Here is a 27426-nt window from a genome sequence, read left to right on the forward strand (position 1 = left end):
AAAACCATTATGTTTTTTTAAATTCTCTTAATCTTAAAAAGAGGCTGATAAATTTTGTATAAGGGCCATGATAAATTTATAAATATCCCTCCCCTGTAGAAACCAGAAAGTTCTGCCAAATAATATTTCTGTACTTGAGCTTATAATTTTTATAACTACCATATAAAATAATTGTTTCTGTGTTTATCAAATTTACAAGTTAGATTTCTGTATTTTAAAGTTGTTTCCTTTTGTCATCATAAAGTCATCTAGTAGTTCCAGAAGTGACTATAGGTTTCTCAAAGCCTAAAATATTTACTTTCTGGCTCTTTGCAGAAAAAGTTAAAATGAATATATACTTTGTTCCAGGACTTCTACTTCTAAAGATTTATCTGTAATTATACTTAAAAGAATGAATTAAAATGTGTCTATAAAAGGCTATTTGTTATGCCATTATTTATAAAGCAAAATATTAGGGGGAAAACACCTCAAAATTCATCAGTAGACTCATCTGGCAGAAGAAGCCAAAAAAGAAGCTGATATGTGCCATAGAACCCCAAGGGCTAGAGAAGAGTAAGTATATGAAAGGAAAGTAGGGACAAATAGTGTACAGAAAACAGGAGAATTTATATCACAAAAAGAGAAGACTAGGACCCAGACATAGAGGGAGGAATGTGAATATTTAAGGAGAAGGTGGCCGGCCTTCTACAAGAGTAGAGAGGCCTCAGAAAAAATCAGTACTATTGACACCTTGTTCTCAGTCTTCTAGAATCCAGAATTGTGAAAAAAATAAATTTCTGTGTTCAAGCCACTCAGTCTGTAGTATAGTGTTATGACAGCCCTAGCAATCTAATAATACATGTGGGTTGGCATTATAATTTTTCCCATTATAGGTAATGGGAACAAATTTTTTAAAATGGAATAACTTTCTACCTAGTAGAGAGTTCAGGGATAAATTAATGTCATTTAATTAATGTCTTTAAGCAAGAAATAAGATAGTTTTGAACAATTTTTTTGGTCAATGAAATTGAAAATGTTAATGCAATAGACAAATTCATAGAAAAACAAACTTACTAAAATTAACATAACTTGAAAATCTGAATAACCCAAGGTTTATTTTAAATGAATAAAGAAAAAATTATGATACAAAAAAATTGGATCCATAAATAAAAATCTTCCCCAAAATGAAACTTTCAGGATCAGATGGATCTATTGGCTAATTTTCACACACATTTAAAAAAGAATAACACCAGTCTTTCAAATAGTAAAAACGTGGAAACATTTTCCTGTTCGTTACAAGGCTAACATAACCTTAATATCGTCTAACAAGTATATATCAAGAAAGGAAGCACAGGCCAATGTCACTCGTGAATTGTAGATGAGAGAATGCTACTACCCAAGTTAGTAGCAAACTGAATCCAGTAAAATATAAGAAGGGAAATACATCAAGACTGAATTGGTTTTACTCTATAATTGAGGTTAAGTTTAATATTTGAAAAATAATCACAGTGAAGAAGAAAAATAAGTTATATCTCAATATACATATTAAAAAGCATTTGATTAAATTCAATACTAGTTTTTAAAGCTTTTATTATGGGAAATTTTCTAAAATGCATAATTAGACTAAAGATTTTATGGATAGGTTAGTTTATAAAAATCAGTTGTATGTTCTGTTGACCAGTAATGAATAATTGAAAATGAAATTAACAATTTTACTTATAATGATATCAAAAAGAATCTAATATTTGGAATAAAATGTTATAAAAGGAGTGTAAAGTCAACCTTAAAGTGTGAAGGGTTTTAAAGGAATGAAGACAGATATACCTGGAAACTAGACTCTGGGTGGCTCTCCTTCAGAAAACTAATGAAAGTCTGTTGATTGTGGCGTCTGTGACTAAACCCCCAAATCTGAGCTTTTGGATTAGACTTTTTGGGCTTAAGCAAAATTTAGCTTATACTACCTATTTATATTTTCTCTGAAAACTACAGCAAGAATTTTGGTTTTAGTTTTTTTCTTAAAAAAATGTTTTTTAGTAAAAAAAAGAAAAAAGTATATCTGAATGGTAGTTTTATTTTGTTTGTACCTTTTGTTTCTCTTTTCTGTTCATTAACTGAGACGTGAATATGCTTTATCTGACTCTGTACCAGGAATTTTTATCATTTATTTGTGTCATAATTTATCATAAATCACTTATATTTATGAATTTGATGGTAAATCTTATACAAGACTAACTGAAGTTTGTTTCTTCTCTTGTACCTAGTTGTTGTGGAATTATAAGCTGAACCTAACTACAGATCCCAAATTTGAATCTGTGGCCAGAGAGGTTTGCAAATCTACCATATCAGAGGTAGGTTGTAAAAGAATTTTGTGGGTATTTAATGGTATAGAAAAGAAAATTACATCTCTATCAGACCAGTCATTAAGGGAGGAATGACTCATTTAATTACTTTACTTTTCTTGGAATTCACATCTGTATTGGTTGAGAGATAGGCCGAAGCCAGTATAATTAGACTTCTTTTTGTAAATGTTCACCTACACTTACAGTAGGATGCTGTTGATTCAGTCAAGCTGTGATAATCAGGCTCTGTTGGTACCCAGAGAATACAACTGCTTCTATCTTCAGCGCTGCTCTCACACTTTAAGTCTGCTTATGTCTCAGGCATACCAAAATGGTTCCCCCAGGAGGCTTATAAATATTCCTAAGTATTCCAGCTATATAGTTGGATCAATTGAACCATAGAGGCATATGCTTCAAATAATAGGAATTAGCCTTAAAAATATGTATAAAATATTATGTCAATTGTTATAAATGGATGTTGAGACTAATGACAAAAATAATGAAAATGTGTAGTATTTTATGGAAGTTAATTGGGGGGAAATTTCAATTCTCTTGGCTTACTGTGAACAAATATTAGTGAAAATCGTGATATAGAAATTCTTATTTTATTTTTTGTAATCAGTAATAGAAATTTCTGTATACAGAGCACACAGTTGCTATTTTTCCACCTCAATGGTGATTAACATAGATCTTGCAACATGTAGATCTATCCTCAAACTACTCTATTTGATGATTTAAGTAGGGACCATTTTCTCCTGAGCTTTTAAGGAAGACCCTGCTCCAACCATTAAGCCTTCAGTTTGTGTTCCTCACTTAAATCATTATGGGATCCTGTAGAACCTGTTAACTTCCTCAAATATTCTAATCTTGGATCAGATATGTTTTATTCTTTTATAGCAGTGACCTTTCTTCATATTTACTCTCGGGCTTCAGAATAGAATGATCTATCTATCTTTGAAAATCTGATCTTTAATTTCTGGCTTCAGTATTCTGCTTATCACATTCCCTCATCTAGCGACATGACTAGCTGTACATACCAGTTTGATTGCCATGTGGAAATTTGGCTCAGAATATATGCAGGTACATCAGAATAATTTCACTCTGCTTGCTTATTTTATATATATATTCATAGGTTTTTTGTTTTGTTTTGTTTTTTAAATATATTTTATTGATATTTTACAGAGAGGGAGAGAGATAGAGAGCTAGAATCATCAATGAGAGAGAAACATCGACCAGCTGCCTCCTGCACACTCCCTACCGGGGATGTGCCCACAACCAAGGTACATGGCCCCGACCGGAATCGAACCCGGGACCTTTCAGTCCACAGACCTACACTCTACCACTGAGCCAAACCAGTTTCAGCTATTCATAGGTTTTAAAAGAAGAAGATAGCTAGAAACTAGACTCTGGAATCTCTCTCTCTCTCTCTCTTTCTCTCATACACACACACACTTCTTTATAATGTGTATGTAATGATGTCCCTCTTGTAACTTTTGGGGGGGGAGGGTGTGCTTTGATTCTGTAAAAGATTCAGGTAACATGGACACTTCTCTCTTCCTTGAGGGAGATTATATCAGAGTCAATAAAATTAAATATCAGGAAAAACATAGTTGCCAACTAAATATTTTATTCTACATTTCCTTCCTGACTTTCTTAATTTTTAGAATCCTACTTCCAAGGACAAAAAAAAATATCCTAAGAATACCTGCAAATTACAAACCAAATTTTAATATACCCCTCCCCCCATGATTGAGCCAAATACTATTTGTTTTCCCCAAGCCTTCATGTCAGAAACAGTGGATCTGCACTCCAGCCACTTCAGCGTTTACTCCCACCCATAAATATATCGATGATTTAATGCTGTTTTTTGCTGTTAATCTTAGACATTTTTCTTTTGTCATATTAAACTTTTATCCAGTAGAATGGTTGAAGAAAAGTATAAACTTCTCATTCAAACACCAAACATCCTATTGCAATTGGCAGTGAACTGAAATACAAACAGGTACTATATCTCTGTATTTCAGTAAAATCTCAAGTGATTAAAAGTAAATAATAAATTTAATTTCTTCTTGGGGTTCAATCCAAACTGTGCTCTTGTTCTTTCTTCAGATTTTTAAACTGCTGATTTCCCAGCATTAGAGCCTATCTGAATACTTCTACTACATTAAATGTTTAAACCCAGGTGTCTACCACTACCCTGTTGTATGTGTGTTTTTTTGTGTGTGTGTTTTTTAAATTTATTTTATATATATATATATATATATATATATATATATATATATATATATATAAATTATTGATTTTGTACAGAGAGGAAGGGAGAGAGATAGAGTCAGAAACATCAACTAGAGAGAGTCATCGATCAGCTGCCTCTTGCACACCCCCTACTGGGGATATGCCCACAACCAAGGTACATGCCCTTGACCTGAATCGAACCCGGGTCTCTTCAGTCCCCAAGCCAACGCTCTATCCATTGAGCCAAACCGGTCTCGGCTGTGTGTGTTTTTGTAATATAATACATGTTTTTTCAGGAAGGGAGAGTGAGAGAGATAGAAACAGTATTGATGCAAGAGAATCATTGACCAGCTGCCTCCTGCACACCCTCTCCTGGAGATCAACCCTGCAACTGGGACATGCGACCTCCTGGTTCATAGGTCTACACTCAACCACTGAACTACATCAGCCCAGTGAGATTTTCAAGGAGCTATTCCTCCTTTCACTTTTGAAACTGAACACTGTTTTGCTCATACAAAAATATCCTTTTCCTGGGAATAATATTGATGGCCATCTTTTTAGGCATTACAAAAAAACTCAAGGTTAGACTGAAAGAATTGCATTTATCTTGACTGTTGAAGATCTATGCTGCCTCTTGAAGCCAGTATGAGACTGTTTACTTAAATGCCAAAGTTTACTTTTTAAAAAGTAAACACAACTTTCTGTCTTGAACTGAGTCTTTGACTTGCTCTGGAGTTAGACATAAAGAGACCCAGTGGTCTATAGGATAATAAGTGAATGGTATGTCCTTCACCCAGCACCTTTTGGGAAAGAGATTGTATTTGTTTTGCTCTATGTACATATTTACAGTAAGTGATGTAATAGTGGAGAATGGTCTCCATTGGTTTCAAAAAACCAAAATATTTCCTTATTTATATTCAAAATAGATATTTACATTTGTCTCCCTCTTTTCAAAACTACCATTTTTGTGGGGTTTTTTATTTCTTTAAATGTAATAATAGGCTTTTTCCAAGCAACTGTCTTTGCTTTATAATTTAAACTTGTAGCCCTTTTTTATGCCTGAATTTTAGCCTTTTGGGGCTAATTTGCTTCAGTAGCATTTGTGGTTTGGTGTGCACTTGTGTGCTCGACCCGCTAGATCACATGTCTAAACCTCCCACATTAATTTACAGGGGCCTCCCCTTCCCAGACTTCTTGCCAAACTGCACTGAACATTTACACATGATTCTAGTCCAGCCATCGTGGAAAAGCTGAGATTTTACTAAATTCAAAAACACCTGTCCATATTTGTAGTTAGTTCAGAACTCATTAATGTCATGTCAAGAAGTAATATTAATGCCTTTCCTCCTTCCTTTGGCCATTAGGTTTACTTCATGATAATAGTTTGCTCTGTAGCTTGGCTTGGGACATGCAACCTGACTTCAGTTCTGCACCTGTTTTCCAGACCCATTCTCTAGATTAATCTCCTTACATTCTTTGCATGCATAAAGGGATTTCTCAGTAGAGCCGTTTAGAATGTTAAAAGTTCCTTTCAATTATATGTCAATAAAGCTGAAATTTTTAGCAGCTCTTTTTACTCCGTTTGGACATGAGTTCTATCTAGCATTTGTATATGTATGTATTTTCTTAAAAAACACATTGGTCAGGTGTTTTCTAGAGGGCACAAACAGTATGAGTAGGCATGACACACTATCAATAGGAAAATATCATTCTTTCTTAAAAGCTGTTTGATATGAGAATAAAACACTGTGTAAAACAGCCACTTTCTTTTGAGCAGATTAAAGAATGTGCTGATGAACCAGTAGGAAAAGGTTACTTGGTTTCCTGCTTGGTGGATCACAGAGGCAACATCACAGAGTACCAATGTCACCAGTACATCACCAAGATGACGGCCATCATTTTCAGTGATTACCGTCTAATCTGTGGCTTCATGGATGACTGCAAAAATGACATCAACATTCTGAAATGTGGCAGCATTCGGCTTGGAGAAAAGGTATGTACTTACGTACTACACTGGTTTCACCAGAGAGGTCTTAGGAACTTGGGAAATGAAAAGCTTTGTATAACAAGCATGCAAAAAATTTAGGGCTAGAGGTGGCCTTAAAGTTGAAGTCCAGACAGCCCCAAGGTCTAAGGCTCGTTGACCTGTGAATGCATTTTATCTGTTTGTGACAAAAAGTATAGAGAAGTAGGGGAATTAATATCTGCTAAGAGTGGTGTTACCTCCAAAATATTAAAACACTTGCTGGTTCCCTGTAACAATCTCTGGCAAAGCATTTTGTAATCTTGTGGGAATAGTAGTTGGGTTAAGAGATGCTTGAATTCTCAAAACTTTCTCTGCATATACCTTGTTGTTGCCATAAAAATCACTCATCCCCAATCCGTGTAGGTCAGTGGTTGAGCTTTGATCCATGAACCAAGAGGTGACCGGTTTGATTCCTGCTTAGGAGACATGCCCATGTTGCAGGCTCAATCCTCAGTGAGGGTGTGCAGGGGCATCCAACTGATGTTTCTGTCTCATTGATGTTTCTTTCTCTCTGTTCCTCTCCCTTCCTTTCTCTCTAAAAATCAGTAAAAAATTTTAAAGATATCACTCAGAACACCAGTACAAAAGATAATATTTATTTATTTTTAAAAGACAATATTTAAATATTAGAAAAATTTTAAGATATATGAAAGTATTTCTAACTTGTCACAAGAAAGGTACTTGACAAATGTGATGTATTACCTTCTCAGAAGAACTAGTTTTAGTAAAGACAGGTAGGAAAACTACCTAGCTTGTTTCTTCTTCCTTAATGATATCTAATCTTATTTTTGTCCTTATTAGTCTCTTGTCTAGAAGGTCAAAATGGAGGTTTGACCAGTATTTTTCTGAATTTGTTTGCACACAAAAAAATGAAAGAAACTTCTGAAAAGTAACAGATGCCAGTGGGAGAGGTAGTCTGGGGCGGGTATGTCATCAGCTATTATTTGCCACTGTTCATTTCACTCTTCAGGAAATGTTAAGAAAAATAAAATCCATTTGTCTCTTTGCCCCTGTTTGTTAAGTGCACCAGGCCTTGCAGGCTTCTCTCACGGAGGACCGAGGGCATAGTATTGTATGCCAGAGGTTTTAGTGCTGGTTATTGTCTGACTGTCATCAAGTAACCTTTCCTTCATACCAGCACAGGGCTCTGGCGCTTTCACAGGGCACTTGAGTCTATCTTGAGAGCACTGTGAACTTTGCAGGCAGCTAAAAAAGGCCAGGGTTTAATAAAGAAGGCAGACTTTTTCCTGTCCCAGCAGATTCTAGAAATGGCACAAAAGCACTAAGTCACCCTGATAATTCAGGAAACTCCTCTGACGACTTACATTGGGTATTGGAGATTATATCCAGTTTCAACCCTCACTCTTTAATATCTTCACCTTCGTGTTCCAGACACACTGTTCAGGAATCGGTGATGACACTTCTTTATATTTGTGATTAGGTAAGGTGGACCATTACAATTCACCTCTCTTTGTAATAGTTCTTCCCTGTTGACTGCCAAGATAATCACTAGTTAGCTTCCCACTAGCAATCGGAATTGTCAGTACAAAACCTACTTTCAATGTCATGTACGAGTTAAGTCTGCAGTGACTGAAATGATTGCAGAAAATGCTAGAACCCAAAGACATGACAGTGTTTTCAGTTTTGTTAAAATAACAAAAGTTGTGGTAAGGGCCAAAGATGGTGGCATAGATAAACACCTGAACTGTTGCCTTGCACAACAATTTCAAAACTACAACTAAAAGACAAAACTGACATCATCCAGAACCTCAGGAAGGCTGGCTGAGTGGAAATTCTACAACTAGAAGGGAAGAGAAAAGTACACTGAGACTCACAGGAGCTGTGGAAGGCAGAGGTACGGAGGCGCTCTCACATGTGGAGACAGCTGGCAACTGAGTATGTGGCTGTCTTTTTCAAGTGGGAGGGAGACCAAAGCTCCCGACTGCTCTGAACTTTCTAGTTCTGGGTGAGACTCTGGGGACCTAGACTCATACGGAAAGAAACTGGACTGTCTGGCAGTGGGCGAAACTTGAGAGCAGCTTTCTTTCAGAGGTTCTTGCTGCAGTTACCATGGGACACTGAGACCCAGGGGCCTCTTAGGGCAGGGCTGACAGGAAGCCATTGCTGTTTGCTCTGCCCTGAGACTCCGCCCCATTCAAGCAGAGTGCAGAGGCTTTTGCATATGAATGGCCTGGTCCTTTCAAACCTAAACTTACCTAACAAACTACAGCTAAATCTGAGAGACCCCGAACATCCAAAAGAAGGCCCAAGGCCCTGCAGCAGCTTGCACTGCTTCATAGCTGGGCCTCATCTGGGCACCTCCAAAACCCAAACAAAGAAGAGGAATATGCAGATCTCTCTGTAGCTCCTGCTGGGTGGCCTCAGGCAGAGGCTAAATTAGCACCTCCTTGGAGATCCAAGAGCCAGTGTACCCAGGGGTCAGAGTAGGACCATCCACATTACAAATCCTCAGACCCATAAGGGACACAATCAGGGGCAGTCTCAGTGAGCACCAAAGCCCCACTGAAGCAAGTATTGTCTCATAAGGGCATCTCCAGCATAGATGTTCTTCCATTGTAGACACAGCTGATTCTCACAGCCAATTGGCCTGGAGGTCAATTCCTCCCAGTGATACCAACAATAATCAAGGTTTAACTACAACAAGACTGTGCACATAGCCCACAAAGGGGTGCACCAAGAGTGTCCACCTCAGGTAACTGGGGAGGCTGAGCCATGGCCCTATAGGACACCTAGCGCACAAAGCCACCCTATCAACTCAGGGAAGCAGCCAAAATGCGGAGACAAAGAAATAGGTCACAAATGACAGAAATGGAGGAAAGCAAACTATTGGATATAGAGTTCAAAACCACGGTTACAGGGTTTTTCAAGAATTTCCTAGAGAAGGCTGATAAATTTAGGAGACCCTTGAGGATATGAAAAAGGACCAACTAGAAATTAAGCATACACTGACTGAAATTAAAAATAATATACAGAGATCCAACAGCATACTAGAGAATCACAAGAATCAAGTCAAAGATTTAAAATACAAAGAAGCAAAAAACACCCAACCAGAAAAGCAAAAAGAAAAAAGAATCCAAAAATATGAAGATAGTGTAAGGAGCTTCTGGGACAACTTCATGAGTACCAACACCCGAATTATGGGGGTGCCAGAAGAAGAGAGAGAGCAAAATACTGAAAACCTATTTGAAGAAATAATGACAGAAAACTTCCCCCACCTGGTGAAAGAAATAGATTTACAAGTCCAGAAAGCACACTGAACCCCAAACAAAAGGAATCCAAAGAGGACCACACCAAGACACATCATAATTAAAATGCCAAGAGCAGCCAGGACCGGTTTGGCTCAATGGATAGAGCGTCGGCTTGGGGACTGAAAGGTCCCGGGTTCGATTCCGGTCAAGGGCATGTACCTTGGCTGCGGGCATATCCCCAGTAGGGGGTGTGCAAGAGGTGGCTGATCGATGACTCTCTCTCATCGATGTTTCTGACTCTCTATCTCTCTCCCTTCCTCTCTGTACAAAATCAATAAAATATATATTTAAAAAAAAAAAATGCCAAGAGCAAAAGACAAAGACAATATTAAAAGCACCAAGAGAAAAACAGTTACCTACAAGGAAAGCACCCATACAATTGTCAGCTAGATCTCTCAACAAAACTATGTAGGCCAGACAGGAATGGCAAGAAATATTCAAAGTGATGAATAGCAAGAACCTACAACCAAGATTACTCTACCCAGCAAAGCTATCATTCAGAATTGAAGGGTAGATAAAGAGCTTCACAGATAAGAAAAAGCTAAAAGAGTTCATCACCACCAAACCACTATAATATGAAATGCTGAAAGGTATTCTTTAAGAAGAGGAAGAGCCAGAACCGGTTTGGCTCAGTGGATAGAACGTCGGCCTGCGGACTGAGGAGTCCCGGGTTCGATTCTGATCAAGGGCATGTACATTGGTTGCAGGCACATCCCCAGTGCGGGGTGTGCAGGAGGCAGCTGATCAATGATTCTCTCTCATCGATGTTTCTAACTCTCTCTCTCCCTTCCTCTGTCAAAAATCAGTAAAATATTTTTTTTAAAAAAAGAGGAAGAAGAAAAAGGTAAAGATAAAAATCATGAACAACAAATATTTATCTATCAACAAGTGAATCTAAAAGTCAAGTGAATTAAAAATCTGACAAACAGAATAAACTGATGAACGTAATAGAATCGGGCATAGAAAGAGTGGACTGACAATTCTGGGGAAAAGGGGAGTGGGTGGTGTGGGAAGAGACTGAACAAAAAGGGTATACCTATGGATGAAGACTGTGTGGAGGCGGGGAGGTAAGGACAGAAGGTGGGTGGAAACCGGGTGGAGGGGAGCTATGAGGAGGGGGAGGGAGAGGAACAATTGTAATAATCTGAACAATAAAGATTTGTTTTTAAAAGTATGTAACAAAAGATATTTCTATGAACTATCAACATGCATATTTTGGTTAGTTTTATTTTTTGCTATACCTACCAGTTAGGTGAATTTCTGTTTATACCAGTCACCCTAACTCTGGCATCAAAAACTTGCTTGTATTTTGGGGACAGTAAGATGACTCATACCTACCCTTTTGAAAACATGTTCCTTCCTATATAATCCACTCCGGTGCTACAGCCAAATTTTAAAAAGGAGGCATGTGCTCAGTCCTTTTTTGCCTTTTCTAACTATAGTTTACTTCTGTGTAGCTGATTATTTAGATATGAAAATTATCCTGGAAAATTAATGAGTCAGTTTCTGACCACAGAAGAGAACAGAACAGGCTCATCAATGTCAAATTTGTTGCCACTGAAGCTTGGAAAGTCCTCTGTGACTGGCTTTGAACTGACCTGCTCTAAAAGTCAGAGAAAGGGTCACAGATAACCTGTTTGCACCTTTCTTTGTAGGAACATAAATGCCATGATTTCAAAATTGTGATTTTTTAAAAATGTTAATATATATAAAATTTAGAACAAAGACTATAAAGATATTTAGAATTTTCTAAATAAATATTGTAAAAATGGAAGTACAGCTCTCTAAAAGTAAAGTGTAGTAAATGATTTCCATTGTCTGCAGAGAAAATAGAATGTGGCATTGCATACAGGAACTTAATATAGACATGTGCCACATTATTACTACTTTTATACTTTTTACTCAGTAATTGAACATTCCCTGCTTTTAACCAATTACCTTCAATAATTCAGACATTCTTTTCCTCTTTGGGTAGTGATGGAGATCTCAAAAGACACCAGAAACATTGAAATAGAGAATTTATAGCAGAGGTGAAAGCTGAGTTCTTGCCTGCTTTTTCTTTTTAATCCTCACCCAAGGAAATGTTTCTGTTGATTTTAGAGAGGGAGAGGGAGAGGGAGGGGAAGAGAGAGCCTTACTCCAGATTTCTGGGGTTTATGTTCATTTTTCTCTCTATTGTCATCTTTTTTTTTTCTTGTCTCTAAGAGTTTTAACTGTTAAGAATTAATCTCCAAAAATCTTTTTTATCATCCCAGGTTTGTAAGCATTAGGTAGAATCATACAGGAAGTTCTATAGAACCCCAAGGTCTTAATTAGGCACCTTACATTCTGCAATTCGGATGAGTTGATAACCCTCTAAGCTGTTTGCTCATCTGCAAAATAGATACACCACTCTTATCCCCGCTTCATTGGCGTGTTAGGAGAGAACATGAACATTTTCATGTAGCTTCTTGGAACAAACTCTATCAAACAAAATAGAAAAAGTGCTATACTTTTGTTGTTGTTGTTGAATTGAAATTTTACTTAAAGTAGATGTTTCCCTATCTGGTTTAAGGAGTCTTTTTATTATATACAGATGATTTCATAGACCTGGTATCTTACCATAACTAGATTTTATGTGTGTGAATGTGTAAATAAGTGGTAACACTGTTTTTCTTCTGCTTTGATTTACTGTATTAATGGTTATACCTCTCAAGTTATTGAAGCATATCTTTTGAGTATAGAAAATTAGGATACTTGAATAGAAAATATTCAGGGGAAGTTTCTCATATTTTGAATGAATGAACGCTTGTGGATGCAATGTACAATTAAAGGTAATGGATGGCTTTAAGAAAGCTCTCAAAAGCAGTTTGTATAAAGGATAGTAATCTTGTTAAAATTGCAGTAAGGTAATTTCAAAATATGGAAGTGAATATGCAGGTTGTATATTTTTGCGTCTTTGTGAGCATTGTAGAATAGAAAAAAGGAGAAACAGGGTCTCTAATATATTTTTTCATTGGACTCTGTGACTTGTTTTCATAACTTGACTAAAAGCACTATTACTTGGGAAATACCCTTCAGAGATAAATGAACAGCGATTTCTGCAATGTTATTTCAGTATGGACATCAGCTATGATCAAACATTGGGCTAATGTGATTCTTTTAAATATTTCTGACATTTTAAACTTTAAAAACTGAGGTTTCTATTTCCAGTGCTAACTGAACTATACTTAACTTCCCAGGACCTCTGTTTCCATTTGTACCATGCAAGTATTACACTCTAACCAAAGATTATTGAGGACATTTTCTATAATATGTGGTTGGTTCCCACCTGATTTCTCAATAGAACATCAATAAGCTAACTATATGTTCAAGTGTGTTGTTGTTTTTAACCAAATGATGTGTATTTGAAAGTTATTGTGGTGAGAGTTTTAAAATGTTAGTATCCTCACTATTTTAGGATGCGCACTCACAAGGTGAAGTGGTATCATGTTTGGAGAAAGGCCTGGTGAAAGAAGCAGAAGAAGGAGATCCCAAGGTTCAAGTCTCTGAAGTCTGCAAGAAAGCCATTCTCCGTGTGGCTGAGCTGTCCTCCGATGACTTTCATTTAGATCGGCATTTATACTTTGCTTGCCGAGATGATCGGGAGCGTTTTTGTGAAAATGTAAGTCAGTTCAGAAGCTGTTCTCTTCTTCCTTTTCTTTTTAAATATTTTAAAATACTCTACTCCAGGAAACAAAAACTTAACACAAACATCACATGTAGAAAAGCTACTAAAACTGGAAAGTGGAGTTGGCCTCAGAATAACTGAAAATGACGCTGGATGCTCACCTTTGATTTAACATCCAGTTAACATTTGGCTTCTGACAATCTCCACACTTATTTTTTCTACTTTATCTAACTTCTCACCAGTTCTTGGGAATCTTATTTTATCTATAGGAATCCTGGTTTACTAGGGAATCCCATTCACCTCTATTCCATGACTAAAACTTTGCCATATTACGTGTTTATATTTTTGGCCAAGATTTAAAAACAACAACAACAAACAAAAAAACACTCAGGTGACTAACTGTTAAAACCAAATCCCTGATTACTACCCACAGACCCTAAGGAACAACTTTCTAACACTGAAATAGAAGAATCTCCATCTTTACTTGGGAGAACTGAGCATGACTTGTGTATATTCCCACTCTGCCTGCTGTTTTAATATAACAGCTTTCACCATCAAAGCCATTAATTGTAAGAGTTTTATGTTGTAAAAAGGAAGGCTCATTGCCACTTCTCTTGATTCCTTAATTAACAGTATATCTGGGACTAAATGACAATAGTCAAGACATATAGGAAACAAATTTTTATCTTTACTGCAGGCACTATTTTCTTTCAAATGCTACTAAATTTTATAAATGGCTGAGCCATTTGTTCATATGTACTCACATTGTATTAATTTAACAAAGTTCTATATAGGATTATGGATACTGCCTAGCGTAACTACTTATCTAATGATCATTATAATATTGGATATGTTTCACCTTGTAGACACAAGCTGGTGAAGGCAGAGTTTATAAGTGCCTCTTCAACCATAAATTTGAAGAATCCATGAGTGAAAAGGTAAGTATTATTTTAAAACAGACCATTATTTTATTAATTTCTTTACACACACACACACACACACACACACACACACACACACGAGGCCTGATGCACAAAATCCATGCAAGAGTAGGCCTTCCTTTCCCTGGCTGTCAGCACTGGCTTCCCTCCTGCTCCCAGGACCCAGGCTTCCCTCGCAGGGGGAGGCCCTGCCCACCCACCACAGCCTGCCAGTGGCTTGGGCTTCCCTCTGTGGGGCGATCATGGGACAGTGGCCAGGCCCCCGACCAATTGCATCGCACCCACTTTGGCTGGCCTGGCACCAGTGGTTGTCATAGCGTGGTCCTGGATGGTCGTTCCACTGTTGGGCCATTTGGTCGATTTTCATATTAGGCTTTTATTATATAGGATATTCTTTTTATTGATATCAGAGAGGAAGGGAGGTGGGGGGAGAGAGAGAGACATGAATGATGAGGGAGAATCATTGATTGGCTTCCTGCACCCCCTGCAATTCGGGCATGTGCTCTTGATGGAAATCAAACCCGGGACCTTTCAGTCTGCAGGCAGACGTTCTATCCATTGAACCAAACTAGCTAGGGCTTATTCATTTCTTAAAAACTTTCTCACATCATCTCAAATAATATTCTTACAAACCAATACCAAAATAAATGATTGGTAAAGCGAATCCTTTTCAGAGGCAAGACACTTGGCTTTTAGTAGGGAACCAAAGCATATTTTGCTTAAGCCAAGAAAATGAAGCTTTATTTGTGATATCTGAACATTGGGAAGCCAATTTGGAATCAGTTTGGGGAGTAAAATTGAAAAAAAATTTTTTTTAAGGGTTTTTTTTTTTTTTTCTTTTTCGTTTTTTCGTGATTTTTTTTAGAGAGGCAGATATAGAAACATTGATGTGAGAACAAAACATCAATTGGCTGCTTCCTGCACCTTTCCTATTGGGAACTGAGCCCAAAACCTAGGTATGTGCCCTAACTAGGAATTGAACCAGCAACCCTCTGGAGCATGTGACAATGCCCAACCAACTGAGCCCCATTAGTCAGGGCAAAATGGAGAATTTTATATCAGAATTACACTGAAGTCAGTTCTACATACTTAGGAAGTTTAGACTAACCAAACCATTGTGCTTCATAGGTAATTGGCTATTTAATTTTTTAGCAGATGTTTCATTAAGCATTCTCATTACTCTTAGTATTCTGTACCTGGATGAATGCAAAAAAAATTTATTACCTTTAAAAGTAATTATTATTTTTAATCCTGTCATTTTCTTTTCTGTGCAGCTGAAGAAATGATTTTCATTTTCAGTTCCTTTGCTATTGAGTAATTATATTTAAAAAGCATAGGCCCAGCAGGCGTGGCTCAGTGATTGAGCAATGACCTATGAACCTGGAGTTCGTGGTTCAATTTCCAATCAGGGTGCATGCTCAATCCCCAGTTGGGGACTTGCAGGATCAATCAATGACTCTTTCTCATCATTCATGTTTCTATCTCTCCCTCCCTCTTCCTCTCTGAAACCAATAAAAAAAAATATTAAAAAATAATAATAATAAATAAAAAGTATAGAATCGAACTTCTAAAATATTATGTTAGTTTCTACTTTGATTCTGGTGAAATTTTCTGTAGGAATATTGTTAAATAGGAAAAGAATACTTTTTCAAGATCTTGTATTAGAATCTACCAAATACGTATGTGTTTAGGACAACTACTACAGCAACCATCGGCAGTTCACTGTAGAAATCTAGGGGTCCCCACCCATTTACCTTTGCCTCTTGTCACACGAGTTTAGCATGCTTGTGTTACGTTTTAACCAAGCTTAAAGAGCATCTTGGTAACAACTGCTGTTGTTGACATGACAAGTGTCCATGAGAGAGACATGGGAACAGCTGAACCACCTGAGCAGGCTTACAACTCTCTTGCTGCCTTCTTTATTCAGTGTCGAGAAGCACTAACAACCCGCCAGAAGCTGATTGCCCAAGATTACAAGGTCAGTTATTCATTGGCCAAGTCCTGTAAGAGTGACTTAAAAAAATTCCGGTGCAACGTGGAAAACCTTCCCCGGTCCCGGGAAGCCAGGCTGTCCTACCTTCTGATGTGTCTGGAGTCAGCTGTGCATAGAGGTGAGAGTTTCTTTCTTTTTGTCCTTTATATTCCTTCCTGGATTTACATTTTTAAAGCTTCGTGTACTGTTACTTTTCACCTATATTTGCTCTTTTGAGTACAGCTGTGCCTTGTTATTTGAGAGTCTTTTTTTAGGAATTGAAGGGTTGATATCCCTACACCTTGTTGAAGGCCCTTCCCCTTAGCTCAGTAACCTCCAATTTTGTTTTTCTTTATATCTCGGCTTTCTTTCTTTTTTTTCTTTTACAAGGTAAAGAATATTTCTCAAATCCAAATATTTTCATATTTTAAAATACTTAAAGGGTGTGGCAAATATAGGTTTACGGTTGTTCATATGTAAAATTAATGCAATAATTAATAAATAAGCCCTGGCCGGTGTGGCACAGTTGGTTGGTGCACCATACACCAAAAGCTTGCCAGGTAGATTCCCAGTCAGAGCACACATCCAGCTTGCTTGTTCAATCCCCCATTGGGGTGCACATGGGAGGCAACCAATTGAAGTTTCTCTTTCACATTGGTATTTCTCCCTCTCTTTCGCTCTCCCTTACTTCCTCTCTGAAATCAATTAACATATCCTCAGGTGAGAATTAAAAAATAATATAAATAAATAAATAACAATACAAAATGAACTCTGTGTTTTGCATACTTACAACTGTAAACTTACTTTTGCCACACCCAGAACTGTACCACATTTTTAGGACAGAGTATAATGATTTAGCAGATGAGCTTGGGTCAGAGAAAGATAACTTCAAGTTATGGCTCTATCACCAAACTAACTGGCTAGGTGTCCATTGTTTCTATTTTTTAATTTCTCTAAACCTCATTTTTTTTATCTATAAAAAAATAATATTACCTATGTTGAGGAGTTCATATGAGGATTGAATGAGGCTATTTGGCATAGCACTTAGTATACAATAAGTGATAGGTAATGTTGTTGTTATTATTATAACAGTGATGATGTTAAGAAATTAAAAGATGAAAGGATTATCCCACCAAGCCAGGGTTGTCTTTAATATTAACTGTAGACCACAAAAATGAAATTGCTACCTCTCATTGAATAAATGGTGCTGGAAGAGTTGGTTAGTGATTAAAAAGTTATGTGGGGGGGAAATAAGTCATTAAAGAAAACTCTGAACTTTTTGGTAAATTTTTTTCATATCTGGATGTTTGAAAGCAATGAAATAGCAACTAGAGGCAATGTATGGTCTTGGACTTAATACCAAACAAAGGGCATTTTGGAGATAACTGGGGAATATTGATTATGGCCTGCATATTAGGTGAATCCTAAAATGAACAGTAGAGATTATTGACTAGTAAAGGCATATTATAAAACAGTATGCATAATGTAATCTAATTTTGGTATTTGAAAAATAGAGAGTTAATGTCCTTAAACTGCAAATTGACAAGAAAACAAAAAAGACTCAGAGGATATGAACAGATAATTCAGAGAAGTTATACAGATTGTTAAAAGAAAAAGAAAAAAGACTGATCATATTGACAAAGATTAAAAAAAACTGGGACTATTGTACATTGCTGATGGGAATTAAAAGTGGTATAACCACTTGGGAAAATAGTTTGCCGGTTTCTTAAGAAGTTAAACGTACATCTCCCATATGACCCAGCCTTGTAACTTCTAGGTATTTGCCCAAGACATGAAAGCATATGTCCATGTAAACTCTTACACATGAATACTAATTATAACTCTATATGTAATAGCCCCAAAGTGGAAATAACCCAGGTGTTCATCAGTAATTGAAAGGGATAAACAAATTGTAGCGTATCTATATCATTGAATAATATTACTTAGCAATAAAAAGGAATGAAGTGTCAATACATGGATAAATCTTAAAATAGTTATGCTGAGTAGAAGTCAAACAAAAAAGAGTCCATATGATATGGTTCTATTTATATAGACTTCTAAAAATTACAAAATAGTAAACTAATCTATAGTCACAGAAAGCAAATCACTGGTTGGCTGCGGTTGGGGTTGGAGTTGGGGTTGGGGGTGTGGAGAGGAAAGGGAGGGAGGGATTACAAGAGAGCATAGGGAAACTTTTGGAGTTGATAGGTGTGATCAGTATCTTAATTGTGGTGATTGTTTCACCAATGTATATGTATATGAAACTTACCCAGTTGTATACTTTAAAAGTATAGTTTCTTATATGTCAGCTATACCTCAATAAAGCTGTGTTTTAAAACATTATTTTAAGTTTTCCCAGTTGGCATTTATAGCTGAAGGAAGGTGGGAAGCTACAGTGAATAATTTAAATGGTAGTCTCCACAATCTTTTACTGTGGGCCAATAGAGATTATTCTTGGCTTTTGTTTTTACCCAAATAGTTATCTTGTTGATAAGACTTTCATTGATGAAACATTTGCATGGTTAGTTTAGTAGTATAAAATCTGTATAATGCAGAACACTGACAAGATAAACCCTAGTCTCTGGAGTCTTAAACTCATTTTATGCTGATAAAGTTTTTGCTAAATTCTAAGCTTTTCAGTCTAGATAATAATGTGACTGGTATATTCTGGGGGGAAACGTGTACTTTCATATGTGGTGATACTTGATTCTAACGCCACCATAATGTTATGACTTAAATCCTAACTTAGGGCGACAAGTGAGCAGTGAGTGCCAGGGAGAGATGTTGGATTACCGCCGCATGTTGATGGAAGACTTCTCTTTGAGCCCTGAAATCATCCTGAGCTGTCGGGGGGAGATCGAGCACCATTGTTCTGGATTACATCGAAAAGGCCGAACCCTCCACTGTCTGATGAAAGTAGTTCGAGGGGAGAAAGGGAATCTTGGAATCAACTGCCAGCAGGCGGTAAGGAACATTTTCTACTGCCATTTTGAATGTCACATTTTATCGGCTGAGGCGCCTCTTTCTGACACTGTCCCAACTGTATCTGGATCATTTATGATATCACAGTGAATATCAGGTACTAAGAAGCAGACATGGAATATTTTCTCTCCAGGAATATCATAGTAAGAATGTGGATTTTGCTGCAGAGCAGAAGTTTGAGCTCATTTATAATAATAAAAATATAATATACTAATTAGACCAGAAGTCCTTCCAGACAAAGCTGGGGCTGTGAGGGAGGGAGGCCTGGGTCCTGGATGCCGGAGAAAAGCTGGTGCCAAAGCCAGTGCTGGCAGCTAGGGGAAAGGAGGTCTACTCTTGCACCAATTTCGTGCATCTGGCCTCTAGTAATCAATAAAAAGAGCTATATACTTAAAGGAATAGATAGAATGCATTGTTTGCTAGAATTTTTTTTAAAAATATATATTTTATTGGTTTTTTACAGAGCAGAAGAGAGAGGGATAGAGAGTTATAAACATCAATGAGAGAGAATCATCGATCAGCTGCCTCTTGCACACCCCCTACTGGGAATGTACCCGCAACCAAGGTACATGCCCTTAACCGGAATCGAACCTGGGACCTCTCAGTCCCCAGGCCGATGCTCTATCCACTGAAACAAACCGATTTCGGCATGCTAGAATTTTTTTTAAGGTAACTTGCTAGATTGGATTGACTAAACTCATAATCAGGGCAAATCAACCTCTAGTACATCAGCAAAGGTGCTCCACCAAAAGGGAATTTTCCTGTCTCAGTGTGTCTGATTCAGTTGAGGCTAAAAGAGATCTGAAATGAATTGGGGTTTTCTGTTTCTTTTTATTGCTGATGTTCAAGTGATGAATTCCAGGATCAAGAAAGCATGTTGTTTTCAAATTATACTCTTTTCTGGTTAGACTAAGGCAGTGGTCAGCAAACATGCAACTCTTTGACACCTTCAACAAAATACCACGTGCGGGCACGCACATACAGTGCGATTGAAACTTCGTGGCCCATGCGCAGAAGTCGATTTTAGCTCTCAAAAGAAATTTCAATTGTTGTGCTGTTAATATTTGGCTCTGTTGACTAATGAGTTTGCAGACCACTGGACTAGGGCAACTGTATGTAGAAGAACCGTTCTTTTCTGATTCTTGGTCAGGGCACATCTAAGAATCAATCAATGAGCCTTAGCTGGTTTGGCTCAGTGGAAAGAGCACTGGCCTGTGGACTGAAAGGTCCCCAGTTTGATTCCGGGGACCTTTCAAGCACATATTGCCCGGGTTGCGGGCTCAATCCTAGTGGGGGCGTGCAGGAGACAGCCCTTCAATGATTCTCATCATTGATGTTTCTATCTTCCCCTGGCCTCTCTCTTACTCTCTGAAATCAATAAAAATATATATTTTTAAAACCATCCAATGTATGCATAAATAAGTGGGACGACCAATTGATGTTTCTCTTTCTAAAATTAATTTAAAAAAACTTAAAATAATAATATAGTTAAAAAATATAGATACAGTGCCTCAGTTTCTATTTAATTAAATTAGAAAGTTGAAGCTTTGTCCTCAGAGGAACTTTGAAAACCCATAATTTATTAATCTTTTATTTTGTTGTTTGCACTTCTTTTAAATATATTTTATTGATTTTTTTTTTTTTTTTTTTACAGAGAGTAAGGGAGAGGGATAGAGAGTAAGAAACATCAATGAGAGAGAAACATCGACCAGGTTTCTCCTGCACACACCCTACCAGGGATGTGCCTGCAACCAACATACATGCCCCTGACGGGTATCGAACCTGGGACCTCTCAGTCCGCATACCGACACTCAGTCCACTGAGCCAAACCCGTTTTGGCTGTTTGCACTTTTATTAAAAATTGAATACTACTTGAATTTTATTTTTCTGCTAATCATGTAAAATCACAATTTTTAGTTCAAAATGCCAAATTTTCCATAGAATTTTGATTTGGAATAAAATTTCACCTTCGCTCCTATTACCATGATCCAGAGTAGACTGTAATTATGCCTCCCATGGTGGGAAAAATAGACAAATGTAGTCTCTTCCCCAAAACACCAAGCCTAGAGACGGAAAGCTTCTGGATATAGTTCCTCAGGAGCAGTCCTTGCTGTGATTGTCCGAGGAAAGAAACCTCTGTGACAACGTATGTGCCTGAGCCCCAGACCAAGAATTGATCAAGACACCCTATATTTGCATTTTATCCTTACTGCTGCATGGGAAGAGGAGGAGGTGCTTAGGAATAATCTTACATATTCTTTACTGAGGTGTACAGAAAAAAGAAAATAAGTTGGTTAGACTTTATTTAGAACCATCTAGCTAACCTCTAGGGATTTTTGAAATTTAGCTTATTGAAAGAGCTAGTGACTCAACAACCTGGAGGATAAATAAGCACCGCCTGCCTCTTCCTTGTGCCCAGAATAAAAGTGCTTTCCAAACCTAGCGCTCAAGCCTTCAATAGTGAGTTATGTGGCTTTGCCCACATTAAGTTTAGCCAAGTGGGAAACAGACATAAAAACTTGGGTTTTTATGAACTCGTGGTTTTTAGGAATTGAAGGAAAAGGAATAATTCTTTGTTTTTCCACTACATTATCCATCCTCAGTCATAGGGAGGAATGCTTTGAAGTAGTATATTTTGGGTGGATTTCCTTCTTTTTCTAAGTTTTCTTCCCTGATACAGTAGACTTTCATGCCTGACTGTGGTTGACCATTGATTTTTCCCTATTTGCCTGGCTGTGCTTTGATTTAGTGATCTCTTAACAAATAGTAAACTATGAAGCATAAAAGCAAGTGTTACCTTAATGAGTACATACTTTGCCAAATGCACCATAAGTATGAACTTACTAAAATCTCTGTGGTTATGGTTGAATGAGCCTGGGCCCAGTCTTTCCCAGGCCAAAGGTGACTGTCCAGTCTAATCTCTAGACTAATCATTTCCCAGAAGCACTTCCCCAGGCTTTTCCTAAACAATCAGGTGCTGGAGTAGATGTGTAATCATGTAGCAGTTTACATTCTTAGCGTTAATTTCCCACACTGTTGTCACTGCATTCCAGAGTGACAGTGATCCCCTGTGTCCTTAGCCTACCAGAGTCTGTAGAGCACTCATTGCCTCCTTTTAGTCGCTGCAATCTGGTGCATTCATTGTGACTTCTCCAAAACGCCCGTCAGTCATGAGTCATGGATATTTAACTAATACAGTTCTTGCAGAGACTTTCAGATTCCCATGATGCTTATAATTTCCCTCAGAAAAAAAGATATATTTATTCTTTGTCAACAAATGTCATTACTAAAATCGATAATCCTTTTACAGTAATCTTCCTACCAACTAACCACAGCATTTTGCAGCTTTTCTAAAATGCCACCAAGAATTGGTATAAATAACTTTAATCCCAGAATACTGGAAATCTTTCATATACCTCTCATCTTGAATGTTGACTTATTTTAGAATAGATGGACTGGGGTTTTCTTTGTTCATTTCCTTTTGTTCTGTGTTCTGATCAATATGTGATGGGATCAGTACTTTCCTAGAGACCCTGTGGTATTGTAGGTCAAATGCATGGGAATCAGAGAAAGCTCTTAAGGAGAAAGGCTAAATTTGTGACACAAAAGGGATCCAGGTCTTCAACTTGGAAAAAAAAGGAACTCCAACCAGGATAATAGTTTTCAGATGTGCTCTCTGTTATTCAAGATTCCCACCCCAAAACACCATCTGCTACCCATCTGTAGTAATAATGATCTTTTATATCGGTCAAATGCTTGCAGCTTATATAACATTCGATATATTCTTATAATACTCTGCAGTTAAATAAACTGAAACTTAAAGGTTAATCAAATGCCCACGTTCTCAACACTAATATTTGACAGAGCCAGAGCTATTAATAGAAATCAGGTCTCTGTTCCTTAATTTAGAACTGTTTCCTCTGTACCCCAACTGCTTTTTCCTCAAAGAGAGGGGAGAAATCCAGGGCACATCTCATACTTTTGCTTTATTTCATGATTAAGCATGGACTAAGCAAAAGTAAATGTTAAAAACTATACTCTCATTTTCAATTGCATAATGACAAATATTTTTCTGTTTACTTATTAGCTCTGGATTATCCCTTGGTTATATAAAAGAGAGTTGAGGAAAAATAAGTGTCATATACTTTTTTTTGTAATGAATATTTCTTACAAGCTAAATGAATCTCACATCTATCCTATATAATAAAAAGCCATAAGCATAATGACCAGAATGACTGCTCAACCAGTTGTCACGAGGTGCATTGATCACTTCTCAGTGCCCCCTTTCTCACCCCCCACCCCCCACCCCAAAGCAGTGGCTCATGGCAGCGGGCGGGCAGTGAGCTATGCATGTGTGATTTCATGCGCTGGACCTCTAGTCTTTATTAAAGCAGAATACGCTTGTTGAAATGCTGGTATCTTTGCAGCAAAATTTAAATTTTAGATTCTTAGTACCAAAGTAGGTTTCTAACTGGAAATTATTTACTCTTCTCCACTCAATTCTTGCTTGGCCCCTAAGTCAGATTTAGTCATCTGATTAATACAGAGGCAGATGTAAAGGAAGGGTAGCCTTTATATTGTAAAGACCATTTGTTTTGCAAATGTCCATTGATGATTCAGACTGGTAGGCAAGTAGTCCTCACCACGGCTTGAACAGGAAAACTCCATCAGCAGGTGGAGAAGCCAGTTGGAAGGTATTGGGCAAGAGCTCTCCTCCGTGGCCAGTGACCCTTGTAGTACCTTGTGAAATGCCAGACTTGGTAACTGATTGTAAGAAGACGGAGCATTGCTCTCCCCTGATGTGTAACTGATTTACTTTCTTCTTTTTATTTTTTTTTTAATCCAGCTTCAAACACTGATTCAGGAGACTGACCCTGGTGCAGATTACCGCATTGATAGAGCTCTGAATGAAGCTTGTGAATCTGTCATACAGACGGCCTGCAAACACATACGACCCGGAGACCCAATGTAGGTTGTCTGGTTGGTGGTGTCTATCCATGCTGTATTTTACTTGGCAGTGTAGCACAGGGAACATCCCCTCCGCATCACAACTGGAATTTGTTAAACAGTGACACATACCAACCTTTGTTAAAACTAGTATGGGAATTGAGGCATCAGCTCTGCCTCATCTGTGATGTAGAGGCCCCTAGACCCAGCATTGTGATATTGTTGACAAGGACTGAGCATAGGTTAGGTCACTGCATAATTCCATTTCACGGTCAAATAAAAATGAGAGAGAGAAAATCTCGGGCTAAAGTGACACATGCTTTGACTCTGTATTTTTTCATCCTGTTTGTATATTGGGTCATATATATTGGCTAGTTGATCACCATCAGAGAGTAATTAATTTTCATTGAAATATAAAACAAAATGTGGAGGTTGGATAAGGGACTCATGGGCAAAATGAACTCTAAAGTTATATACAAGACCTAGGAAAGCTGTAAAATTGTATACTGAAATATTTAAATCATATGCATTCGTTTTCTTCCATATGATATGCAAAGAGCTCTTAAAAGCAGGTTGCAAGTAAGAATAGTTTTCCCATTGTAAAAAAAAAACACCCCTTTATACCCAACAGTAAAATGAATGTAGACCTGTTGTCATTGTTCTGCTATGCATGCACTCCTGCTGCTCATGCTGTGGGAGGGGATTAAAACAAGATAATCTTCCGTAAAGCTTTTTGTGTGGTTGGAGAAGACAGACAAACACACTTACGGCTAATAAGCATATTTACCAATATAAAAATTATTGCATTAACTATAAAGGGGACAAGGAGAGGGAGAAGTAGTAAACGGTTGCAGATTAAAAGAGATTTAATGTACTATCAAAATCCAATGTCTGGACCTTTTCTGCATCCTGATTTGAATGAACATGTAAAAAGAAATGAAATAATTGGACATTTAAAAAAATTAATTTATTTTGATAGGTAATGATATTACGTTCTCATTATAGAGATACATGCTAAAGTACTTACAATGGAATGATTTGCTTCAAAATATCAGCAAGGGGGTACAGTTAAAACAACCTGGGCCATAGGAAGATAAAGCTATGCAAAAGAAAGGTGTGTATATTGGAAAGCGTTCATGATAAACAGTTAAAAATAAAGCAGCTGCACAGGATCTTGTGCAAGCTGAGTCCTAAGTGCTAAGTGACTCTCAAGCTGATAGAAGGCTTAATCTCTGTCAGGGCGAGTAAGTGCCCGCTGGCCCTAGGAAATGGCAGAATGGCTTTTTCTACAGACCAAGGGACTACTAATGTGAAAATACTGCACATATTGTCGGAACTCTTCTGTCGTGTTACAATTTCACCCCTGTTTTATGCCCAGGATCCTCTCATGCCTGATGGAACATTTATACACAGAGAAAATGGTAGAAGACTGTGAACACCGTCTGTTAGAGCTACAGTATTTTATCTCCCGAGATTGGAAGTGAGTATTTTGAAACCATTCACTGCTACTTTGTGTTTTGTTATTTTTAATACATTTTTATTGATTTCAGGGAGGAAGGGAGCAGGAGAGAGATATAGAAACATCAGTGATGAGAGAGAATCATTGATCAGCTGTCTCCTGTAGGCCCCACATGGGATTGAGCCTGTGCTCTGATCGAGAATCAAACCATGACCTCCTGGTTTATAGGTTGACACTCAACCACTGAGCCATGCTGGCTGGGTTTCACTGCATCTTGAGAAGTCAGGATCAAATGTTTTGATACCACAGATATCATCTATCTAGAGAGAACTTGGGCACCTTTGGGGCAGCGGAAACGTCTTCAAATATGTTTCTAAAAAGACAGTAGTAGCACTTTTATTTTTATTGATTTGTACCGGGCATGGGAATTTGCTTTTATTTCTTTAACTATTCAAAGTTATTGAATTTCTTCTATCTTAAGAGGCTCTTATCAATAAGTAACAACTTGATTCTCCTCTGTTAGCCAAAAAATAGGGGGAGGAGATGAGATAGAAGAAGGATCTGCTATTACCATTAGAATCACTGTAATTTACTGGCTGCAGTTCCCTCCTCTCTCGAGGTCTTATTCTCCCTTCCTACCTCCAAAGCAGCCAGTAGGATCAGGCTGCTCCTGCTTCCCACATTTAGCTGCTTCCTGATCCAGTTGTTTAAGTCACTGTACTTTGGTCATTAACTTTTTCTGGGTATTAATAGATGCTTTACTCACATGATTTACTAGAATGATTACTTGAAAATTCTGTGTTTCTGTTTCTGTTTCCTAAAATTTGCTCTGGAAAAGACTACAGAAAGCTGGATGGGAATTTCCTTGTACTTACTCAGGCCATCTAAACTGAAAGAGCAGAGTTTACTGAGTTTAGTACCTTAACAAAATCATGTTTTTTCCTCTTGTGATTCCTTCAGCCGTGATCAAAAGATGCTTCACAGTCATATAAAAGCTGCTCATTAAATATTATTAGCCTTTTTCCTTCCATTAAGTTGCACTCCTTCAAAAATTGATTTTATGACGTGGACAGAATTAAGCATTCATTGATCTCAGTCAGAGAAGCAGCAGGCTCATTGCCTAACGTACCGTCTCCAGAGTCAACATTAAATATAAAGTTTTTTTTTTTAATTGATAAGCATATTCAGGTAAACTAAAATTGTATTACCTTGCATAGGAAATAGAAGAGGAACAATTTTACTAGAAAGGAAGCTGAAAGAGAGATTCTGTTTATCTTGTCATTTCCTGCTCTTAGCAAATCTAGTGTATCAGGTAGGATTGAACTTCATATATGCTTAGAAAAAAGTATTGAGTAAAAAGTTGTGGATTGCCTGCTGATAGCTACAACCCTTATTTTCTCATTTTAGCCAGGGCATGTTAGTGCTGAATCTGTTACTGAAATGTAGTGTGCCTTACATAGCCAAGATAACCTCTTTGAGATAGAACTTAAGTCTTCTGTACTAAGGTTAACAAACTTCTGCAGATTGACCACTGTATGTTCACAAAGAACAAGTTCAAGAATATACTTTTGCTTACCTGCTGTCTCTGCTACCCTGGAGATGATTATTAAAATTATTGTTTTTTAAAT

General features: G+C 37.4%; 1 protein-coding gene across 1 annotated transcript in view; it reads left to right on the forward strand.

Moving 5' to 3' along the window:
- GLG1 (golgi glycoprotein 1) overlaps positions 1-27426 on the forward strand; it is a 109044-nt gene that overhangs the window by 55015 nt on the left and 26603 nt on the right. The window contains exons 3-10 of the mRNA XM_036441014.2: positions 2241-2327; positions 6331-6546; positions 13288-13491; positions 14364-14435; positions 16366-16549; positions 19160-19374; positions 24239-24360; positions 25718-25819. Coding sequence (XP_036296907.1) covers positions 2241-2327; positions 6331-6546; positions 13288-13491; positions 14364-14435; positions 16366-16549; positions 19160-19374; positions 24239-24360; positions 25718-25819 — 1202 coding nt within the window. The remainder of the gene's footprint in view (positions 1-2240; positions 2328-6330; positions 6547-13287; positions 13492-14363; positions 14436-16365; positions 16550-19159; positions 19375-24238; positions 24361-25717; positions 25820-27426) is intronic.

The sequence above is a fragment of the Pipistrellus kuhlii genome, unplaced genomic scaffold, assembly GCF_014108245.1.
Source record: "Pipistrellus kuhlii isolate mPipKuh1 unplaced genomic scaffold, mPipKuh1.p scaffold_m20_p_17, whole genome shotgun sequence".
Taxonomy (NCBI): Eukaryota; Metazoa; Chordata; class Mammalia; order Chiroptera; family Vespertilionidae; genus Pipistrellus; species Pipistrellus kuhlii.